This window comes from Mirounga angustirostris, unplaced genomic scaffold (assembly GCF_029215605.1).
Source record: "Mirounga angustirostris isolate CCGP_5_RB_7025 unplaced genomic scaffold, mMirAng1.0.hap1 SCAF_4, whole genome shotgun sequence".
Classification (NCBI taxonomy): domain Eukaryota; kingdom Metazoa; phylum Chordata; class Mammalia; order Carnivora; family Phocidae; genus Mirounga; species Mirounga angustirostris.
Genome location: NW_026991712.1, coordinates 180,399,390 through 180,409,194, shown reverse-complemented (window position 1 = coordinate 180,409,194; position 9,805 = coordinate 180,399,390). Strand labels below are relative to the sequence as shown.

The following is a 9,805-nucleotide window of genomic DNA, read 5'->3' as shown; positions in this document are numbered from 1 at the left end:
CTGCCATCTTTTAATACTTAGGTTAAAGTGACCATACTAAAATGATAGCTCATTTCCTGCATTTGATACTTAGGTGGATTTTGATTTGCTATCAAACCTTCAAATGGATTGACTTATATCCGTAAAAGAAGTGTAAATGGCACTTGACCTTGAAAGTGGATTACAGTGCAGGTGAGTGAGAGAAAGGCTGCCTTGGATACCAAGGCCACATTTAAAGACCTGGCTGATGGCTAGAGGAAGTGGTTTGCCATTTGTCACATTTTCGGAGACCCGGTGGCCTGTGGCCTCTTCCCTACCTGGTGGCACCAGCCCTGCTGCTCCCACTTGGGCATCTCATCTTTCAGTGACTGTCCTCCTAAAGCACCATTGAAGGGTGTATTCTAGAGCAGAGAGAGAGAGATCGAGTCGTCCTGAGAGACTGCAGGGCACCTGGCAGTGACTGGCATGCTGGTCGGGGGCAGGCAAGGCTGTCAGAAGACGAGCCACAGCCCTGCCCTCTCGTGCAGTGGTGCTCCGACAACCCAGAGAGGTACTAAGCTACCAGCTCCAAAGCCCTACAACCAGCCATTTAAATTAGATGGTGGGCGGGGCCTGGGTAGCCTGTAGTTTTAAGCCCCAGGTAATGTCCGTGCATGTTGCAGACTTCCTGAAGTGAGGTGGGAGAAATGACAATGAATATGTGTGGCTCTTCATTGCTCAAGCACTCGTGTGTTCCCTGTGTGCCCCATTTTTCTGAAGGCGGGAGCGAGAGGTGACCTGGGAGGTGGGGAGTAAGAGACTATTCTGAAGCCAGGCTTGAACCCTGGGCTGTAGAAAAGCATGTGTACTTTATGGAAAGAAGAGATGATAGGCCTTGAGGGGAAGAGGAAGGCTGTCCAGTTGTGCAGTTTCTTAGCCAGTATTCTAAGGTCACAGCCCCTGTTGGGTTCCCTCTGTCTGGGTGCCTGGACCTTTTTCTGGGAGTTTGCCTACAAGATGCAGGACCTTTAAGTACACAGTGCCAGGAGATAAAAGATAATAGTAGGCGCAAGGTCCGGATTGATGGGCATGATGACCTCCATATTACTGTTAAAATTCTTTTTAGACAAAATGAAAGCAGTGTCACAAAAAAAAAGATTGAATGGAACAAAGCTTAAGGTTTGAGGAGGTGCGACAAAGGGGAAAATGTAAACTGCTCATTGACCCATCCTTTGGGGCCCTGTGGCCCAGTCTCCTGTTCGGGACCGCCCAGGCTCCCCTGCTGTATACCCCGCCCCCGCCGCAGTCCCGCTTCCAACCGCATGGTGCACTCCAGCTCTTCCTTCCGCCTCCTGCCCCTGGGCCACTTCCTCTCCAAGTGGTTTTGGAAACTACCTAATAAGCCTCGTTAAGTTGGATACAGCTTTCTAGTGCTTTCCGTGCATGAGGGACTGTGCTAAGCATCTTTCAGACTTGACCCTTGACAGTAACACCTTGAAGTTGGTACCGAGCGCAGATGGGGAAACAGATCCTGGCGGGGGGGGTGATTTTGTTCAGAGGTCCTACCACTCTCAGCAAGTTGGAATTTGAGCTGCCTCCAAGCTACGCCATTCTGTTGATCATTTTTTATAGTTCTGTATATTTCTTAAAGCTTCATTTCCTCTGAATGTAGAATACAGGCCTTGATACCTTCTCTACTCAGGGCTTTTCGGCTTAGTGAACAAGTAGAGTCATCACGGTGGGTTGCGAGTCTTCCTGGTGCAACCAGAGCGCAGACGATCAGGAGTTGCCCCCGAACCCCCGTGTCCAGCCTCACTCTGGCCATGGAATATGCCTCTGCCTGCCGTAGACCTTGCAGCTCTGGACAGGCTTTATGGGTCAGTCTGCTTCGTCAAGGAAAATCTGCTTAATAGAAACCAAGCTCGTTGTAGTAATACCCTTTGATTTTGAAAGTGGTCCTAAGGATGGGGCCTGGGGGTCATCAGGAGTCCTCCTCAGATGTCACTTGAGAACCTTGCCCTGTCGGGCATTAGCCCAGAAGGATAGTTGATCCAGGCTTGCCTTCCCACCTCGGCCCAGTGCAGAGCAAAGGGTTACATTTCTGCCGGTAGTTATTTTTGAACGATAGAATTAGAGCCTGGAGGGTATATGTAGGTTTTATTTACTTTCTGGATTAAGAATAAGAATTGGGGAAAACCGTCATGCTCTGCATTAAATTACTTGCAGTTGCAAAAATGATGTTCCGTCGTGAGCCACGAAGATGGTCTTGGAGATACTTTTATAAGAGAAAACTTGCTGGGGCGCCTGGGTGGCTCAGTTGGTTGAGCGACTGCCTTCGGCTCAGGTCATGATCCTGGAGTCCCCGGATCGAGTCCCGCATCGGGCTCCCTGCTCGGCGGGGAGTCTGCTTCTCCCTCTGACCCTCCCCTCTCATGTGCTCGCTCTCTCTCATTCTCTCTCAAATAAATAAAATCTTAAAAAAAAACAAAAAACTTGCTGAACTGTTGGGATAATAGCATTTGTACATGCTTCTGTCTTCTGCCTCACTTGGACCAGCTGGATTCCCTTTCAGCTGCCTCGTATAGGAAGTGACCCGAAATTGAGGCGATGTTCCAGAAAACGTAAAATATTTTATGGAAGAAGTTAGTGTCTAAATGTGCCTCCCCGTGTCCAGCTAGCCACCCACTGCAGGAAGCCAGACAAAGCACCCGTCCGATGAGGGGGACATTTCACTGATGAGCGAAAGCGACGGATGGATTTTGAAGCCCAGGTTTATGCCCTGAGTCAGAACACATTTAAGCGAGGCGTTTTTCCGTATCTGAATCCATCTGTGGTTGGACAGGCACCTATGGTATGACCTGGAATTGTGCTTGGATAACTAGCAAGTCTTAGTGTGAAATCTAAGTGTAAATTTTAAATAGGAATCATTAAAAAAAGACCCGGCATCTGTTGTTGTACAGGTAAGTTAATAACCAAAGGGGATTTAGGCCTTAGGATACAGTTGTGGCGATTTTAATTTTTAATTTAAAAGTAAGAATTTCCGTTTAAGATAATTGTGTTAGTTTTAGTATCTAATAATTGCCCAGAATATACTATTTTAATATTCTCTGTTGGAATGGAGTTGAGACTCATACGGATTCGATTTTCCCTTGCAGTAACGTTCTCCTCTCACTTGCTTTTTTTTTTTTTTTAAGATTTTATTTATTTATTTGACAGAGACACAGCGAGAGAGGGAACACAAGCAGGGGGAGTGGGAGAGGGAGAAGCAGGCCTCCCGCCGAGCAGGGAGCCCGATGCGGGGCTCGATCCCAGGACCCTGGGATCATGACCTGAGCCGAAGGCAGCCACTTAACGACTGAGCCACCCAGGCGCCCCTAGTTATTGTTAATTATTGGTTATGTGATACCTAGAAGAGAGTAATGCCTCGATAAATGGTGGATATTATAACATTATTATTTATCAATTCTCTTTATTTTTTAAAAAAGATTTACTCATTTGAGATAGAGGGAGAGTGAGAGAGAGAGAGAGCTCGCATGGGGGGTCCGGGGGAAGGGCAGAGGGAGAGGGAGAAGCAGGCTTCCCGAGGAGCAGGGAGCCCGATGTGGGGCTTGATCCCAGGACCCTGGGATCATGACCTGAGCCGAAGGCAGACGCTTAATGACTGAGCCACCCAGGTGCCCCTCACTTGCTTTTTATAATCACATCCGAACCTTGCCATCCCGGCTCGAGTTCAGGAACATTTTCAGATGGCTTCTATTTCCAAGCTATTATTGGACTTGGGAATTTAGGCACATTCTCCTGTAGAGTTTCAGTGGGTCGGCCATTCAGAAAACCTCTTTAATGGCCCGTGTGGGTCATGAAGGCGTCGGGCTGCAGGTCTGATGGACTCTGCCTGTGCCCCGGGCCTTGAGAGGGCCCTGGGGTGTAGCTGGCCACCTCGGGGGGGAGTGGGGGGTGGGGCAGTGCTCTTGGCCGAGTCGGAGCGCGGGTCCGGGATGTTCTGAGTGCTTTGCAGGGCTTACCTGCCCTCAAGCTCTCCCACCATATGAGGGAGATGGCATTCTCATGTACAGTTAACATCGACCAAATGTGAGGGGCATCGGCACCTGGATTATGTCCCAGAGCTGCAAGTGGAGCCCACAAACCGGCCATGTGATTCCAGTCTCTTCCCCACAGTGACCCCACCCGCTTCATGTGCCCCTCGGTTTTGCACAGCTGTGGTGTCTGCCAAATGACCAATGGTGATGTCATCGCCCCAAGGGGGGTTTGTTGCAGAGGTTGTATAATACAGTGGGAATAAACATTGGCCTTGAGCCCTTGTGCGCTGGGTCTTATCCCTCCTGAGTACCACTTGCAACAGGTGGGCCTGCTGCTGGCTGAGCCTCGGCCGCCTCGCCTGCAGGTGGCTGTATCCCAGGAGGTGGGCTGTGGCTTAGTGTAAGGATTCAGTAGCTGCCGGCTCTGGTGGTGGTGGTGGTGGTTTCTCCCCGCCCCACGAAGGAGGCCAATGGCCTGGTAGCCATCCTGGGCGGAAGGGGCGGGACTTGGGTGATGATGATCCTTGTGGAACTTTTGGAGAGGCTTCTGAAGAAACTGCTTGTGCTTTTATTTGATTTGATGGATTTATTTATTTAAAAATTTACTTATTTGGGGCACGGGGAGAGGGAGAGAGAGATTCTTAAGCAGGCTCCACACGCTCAGCACCGAGCCCGACGTGGGGATCAATCTCAGGACCCTGAGATCACAACCTGAGCTGAAACCAAGAGTCGGACACTTAACTGACTGAGCCACTCAGGCAACACCTCCCCCACACTTACTTACTTTTTTTTTTTTTTTTTTAAGATTTATATATTTGAGCCTGAGAGCTGCTCATGCTTTTAAAGGCTGGGGAAGAAAAGGATTCCTTTATGACAGCTGACAAACATCAGTCCTATTAGTTTCCCAGAACAGATGGTTACTACCTTTGATGAGATTAGAACTTTTGTCAGAATTTTAGAAACTGGGCGGGCTCCTTCCCTCCATTGGGGTGCACCCTGGCCTCTCGAGAGCCCCTCATGGGAGCAGTGTGGGCCCATATAGGGCTTCAGCCTAGGGTGGCCAGCCATGACCACGCAAGAATGGAATTCAAGGTTCAGAACTGTATGATGGCCTCTGGCCTTCCATGAGGAGTAGTGTGGTGCAGGGCAGTGGTCTGGTTTTGAGGTTTCACTGTGATTTCATTGCAGGTAGTGGAATATAGGTAAGGGCGTTGATTGGCTTTGGACCTGGAGCTGCTGAGCACCTGTCACCTCCTCCAAGAAGCCTTCCCTGACCATCTAATTGGACACACTGCCCTTGGCCCTCTCCATCTCCTTACTCTGCACTACTGTTCTTGGGGGGGGCACTTACCTCTCCTGTATACATTCTGTTACCGCTTCGTCACGGGTGTTTACTAGAATGAACATTCTGCCTTGAAGGAAGGACCTTTGTGGTGTTCACCGTTGCATTTCCAGCATCTGCAGCAGTGTGCCTGGCATGTAGTAGCTGCTGAATAAATACTTGTTGACTGAATAAAATACTTGAATCCTGGCTTTATTACTTAACCAGCTCTGTAACCTTGGACAAATGATTTAAGTGCTCTGAGCCCCGGTTTTCCTTTCTGCAAAATGGCGATAGTGATCCGATGGTTGTGAAGACAACTGTGAGCCTGCGAGGACCACAGAAGCCGCCTGCCGTAGGAAGGGGCGGTAGCTGGAACATTCCCTCGTCGTGCCCTGCCTCTGCCCAGAGAGAAAGCTCTCTGGTGGTGAGGAGCTGCCGGTCCTGCCGCCACCGATCCCTGGGCCTTTGCTGCGTCTGAGCCAGGCCGGAGCTGCTTCCTTTCTACATCAGGCACTCCCACGTCAGAAAGAGAAGGAGCTATCAAACAGGAAAACCGTTTTTCTTTTTCTTTTTTTTTTTTTTAAAGATTTTATTTACTTATTTGACAGACACAGCAAGAGAGAGAACACAAGCAGGAGGAGTGGGAGAGGTAGAAGTAGGCTTCCTGCCCAGCAGCCCGATGCGAGGCTCGATCCCAGGACACTGGGACCATGACCTGAGCCGAAGGCAGACGCTTAATGACTGAGCCACTCAGCCGCCCCAAGGAAAACCGTTTTTCAAATCAGGGTGAGGGAAAAGCGGATTGTGATTTTATCACCTCTTCACATAACGTTATTTTAAAATTTTTTAAACTTTTAAAAGCCAGGTTCAGCAGAACACTTTCATTAGCTCTGTAAAATGAAAACCCAACCAAGGAACCCCAGTTCATTGAAATAATAATGTAAGAATGATCGCTGTTAACCTTGAAGTGCTTGCTAGCCAGTGTTTTCAGGGCTTTTCACAAATTCTCCCATGGAATCATTACGACGGCTCTACGAAGTCAATCCTTTTGTGTTCTCCATTTTACAAGAGGGGACCCTTGGCCCAGAGAGGTGAGGCCGTTTGCTCGAGGGCAGGAGTCTGTTCTCCCTCCTCCCTGCAGGGCCGGGAGTGAAGCCCCGTCCCTCCCGCTTCTTCCTCCAATGGCCTGTCCTTTAAGAAGCGGGGAGGACACTTGCCTTATTAGTCCGCAGCTGCCCACGCGTCGACAAGAAGCACCCGCTAACTCAGAGGTGCTAAACCTGATGGAGGTGAACACAGCCCTTGGCCCTTCCTGGCCCCGGTGCGTTGTGTGTGTTCGTGGGAGGTGGGATTGTGTGGCTGCCGCTAGGCCTGCAGTTTGGCGCCATCTCCACAGCTGTGTTGAGCCGACTCAGATGCCGACTGGTTCAGACCGTCAAACCTTGCTTCCTAGTGCCCGCTTTTCTTCTATTTGCACGGAATCTTCCCAAGCCGTGGTCGGCGAGCAGGTTTCCCTAGGTGCGTGGGGAGCAGGCGTGCCTCAGAGGCGGGGTCGCGCTCGGGGGGAGAGGGCCGGGCTCAGTGCCTGGTGTCCGCCTCACATGCAGGAAGGCCAGGCGGTGCCAGGAGTTGGCTGTCTCTGGTCCCACCTCTCTGCTGCTTCCCTGCTTTTGGAAGCTACACCGGACAGACCTTCACCTCTCCTTGAAGGCTCAAGGTATCCAGTTACTACTTCGTGGTGGAAAAGCGATGCCCTCAGAGACAGTTCAGGTATACAGGATCCTGAAGCTTTTTGAGAAGGAGGTACTCCTCATCGGCCCCTCTTCCGTCCTTTATGGAGCCTGTCTGCGCTCCCCACGTCCCCAGATAGGCTTCTGTTAATCGTCTACGGGCAAGGAAGCTGGATAGCAGTCCTATTAACGTTACGTGCAAAGAGGTGTGCTAGGCCCTGTCAGAACACCCAAGGACTGACCCCGTGTGCAAAGGGCCCTGATGCCGGAACGTGCCTTTTCTGGCATGATGACTCGTCTACTCGTCTAAATAGGTCTTGGCTCTTGGTTCTTTGCCGGCGCGTGACGTTGTGGGACAGCTGACCTTGTGAGAGGAGAGTGTTAGGTGGAACAAACGTACAGACGGCTTTTTCTCTTTCCAGCTCCTGAAGCGCACGTGAGTTAGAGAAATGACTTGTAAGAGAACAACAGGAATGGGTGGCATGTGCACGCTCTTTCGCGGCTGAGGTGTGCGGCCAGGTTCTGAAACAGAACTGTCGTCGTCTTGTTGCCTGATGCCCACCTTTATGTGTGAGGACATACTTTATTTGGTGCTAAGTGCGAACCAGTGGTTGGACTCCGCCAAGGAAGTACACATTCCCCCATCTCCTCACTTGGCGCACAGGCTGATGGGCCTGCACAGTGATTTTCCTCTCTTTTTCCAGATCTTGCTCCAGAAGCTTTTCAGAATTTCTCTAATAACCAGTGCGTAGGTATGTAGGTGGTTTATACTCTTACCTTTATCATTTATATTTAGACTCCTGGTTGAAATTTACTAGCAAGTTTACTATGTTAACTGCTTTGGTGTAGGAACCAACTGGTTTTTGTTTGTTTGTGCTTTTTTTTGAGAGCGTCAACAGGAGGTGGGGTGGCGGGGGTAGGGGAAGAATCATTAGATCGACCTGGGGCTCGATCTCACAACCCAGGTCATGACCTGAGCTGAAATCGAGAGCCGATGCTTCACCGAACCAACCATTTCGACGCATCCAATGAACTGGTGCTGGATGCTGTAGTTGAAGCGTGTGCTGTTGTGAATGACGTCATCACCTTAATTAGTATGCTTCTGTCTTTTAAAACTATTTATAAAGATCACAGATACAGCCTATTAGTGTTAGCTGACAGCGGGTGTTTTCTTAAGGCGATGTCCTGAATTGTGTTGGACAGGTGCTTAGGTGAGGGGAGTATTTTGCTGGTCCCGTGTGTATCCTCTTGTTAACTTCAGTTTGAGGAGCTGCGTTGCCTCAAGGTGTCCCCGGGTGCGTGAAGGGGCCAGAGTTAGGATTACTTCACCGGCATGTTCCCTTCCTGGGCCACCTGCATCAAACCCCGCCCAGGAGGCTTACTTAAAATTCCTGACCTACTAAACCGGGATCTCTGGGGTGGGTCTTTGAAATCTTTGTTTTTTATCAGCTACGCAGACCCAGGAGTTCTCCTCTGGGTCATAAAAATAAAAAGAACAAGTGACACCGTATCACCCCATCTCATTATTTAATTTGCTTCCAGTCTTCATTGGAAATTATTTTGTTTATTAGCAATATCTTGGATATAGCAACTTCCAGTTTTCAGAACACTTCGCTTACATTTCTCCCTAATCCTAAGAACCATCTCATGACAGACGAATAGGGCGGCTCCACAGGTGGGGGGCACTTCTAAGTGTCAGAGCTGTGGTGGAAATGAGGATTTTCTGCTTGGCCATTGTTGCTCTTTGTGTATCTTTATGGGGGGGGGGGGCGGCGGAGATGACCCTTGGCTCTTACCTAGTGTAGTCAAGCTGCGCGGCGGGGTCCTGCAGTGTGCGTTCACCGGTCCCCAGCACCCATGCGGCCCCCAGTACGTAGTCGGTGCTCACTCAGTGTCTGTGCAATAAAAGGGGGGGGGCGGGGAGAAAAAATTTCTAGGAATAATAAAGTTATCACTCTGCTTAGCGGACCCCAACTTAGGACTTTTTGGCTTCAAGTGTGAATTTTGGGGCACTTAATTGTTGGCAGCTGAATAGAGAGTGTCACTTGCATAAGTAAATGACCAATTAAAATCAGGTTGAAAGAAAAGGATTGGTTCTTTGGCCATAGTTAATTACAATCAGCATTAAAGCGTTGCCACCTCAGGGCACAGTCCTCAGGGTTAAGGATGCGTCAGGAAAGCCGAGCGAGAAACCAAAGAGGCCATGAGGAGGTTGGGTGCCGCAGTCCAGTGTAGCTGCTGGCTCTTTAACTCAATGAAATTAGGGAAATTCTGCACCAGTGCACACGAAGGCTGCTTGTGACTGTCATCGAGCATCCTGAACTTCATGGGGGGGTGGGGTGTGGAGCTATCCAAATTTTCCTTTACGTTTTTAAACACTTTCCTCCACTTTTTGGCTCTGAAAGTAGGGTCGCCCTCTCTCCATCACCAGCTTTAATTCTACCTCTGATACCCGGCATCTCCTAAAGGGTCCCTCACTCGTAGAACCTCCAAACTACACGGCAGTGGAAGATACTCTTGCATGTAATTTTTGTTCAAAATAGCGAATCCCTTCCTCTCTGATTTCACCATGTCATCCGCACGTGACAGGGCTGTGCTGGATCGGGCTGTGCCCCCACCGGGGCCCTGCGGCTCAGCATCACTCACCGTGGCCTCTCCGTGCCCCCCCCCCCCCCGGCTCACTGGCGTTCGAGCTGCTGGGTGATGGGATCCTGCCACCACCGCTGTCACAGGATCGTGTGCGCTCCATGAGGGGG

At 50.1% G+C, this 9,805-nt stretch overlaps 1 protein-coding gene across 15 annotated transcripts in view; it reads left to right on the top strand.

The window, feature by feature from the left end:
* PRDM2 (PR/SET domain 2) overlaps positions 1 to 9,805 on the top strand; it is a 118,798-nt gene that overhangs the window by 91,547 nt on the left and 17,446 nt on the right. The window contains exon 9 of one of the 15 annotated variants that reach the window (XM_045898658.3): positions 5,184 to 8,455. The exons of the other annotated variants lie outside the window; for them this stretch is intronic. Coding sequence (XP_045754614.2) covers positions 5,184 to 5,187 — 4 coding nt within the window. The 3' untranslated portion in view covers positions 5,188 to 8,455. Of the gene's footprint in view, positions 1 to 5,183; positions 8,456 to 9,805 lie in introns of those variants that run through there. 15 annotated transcript variants of the gene reach the window in all.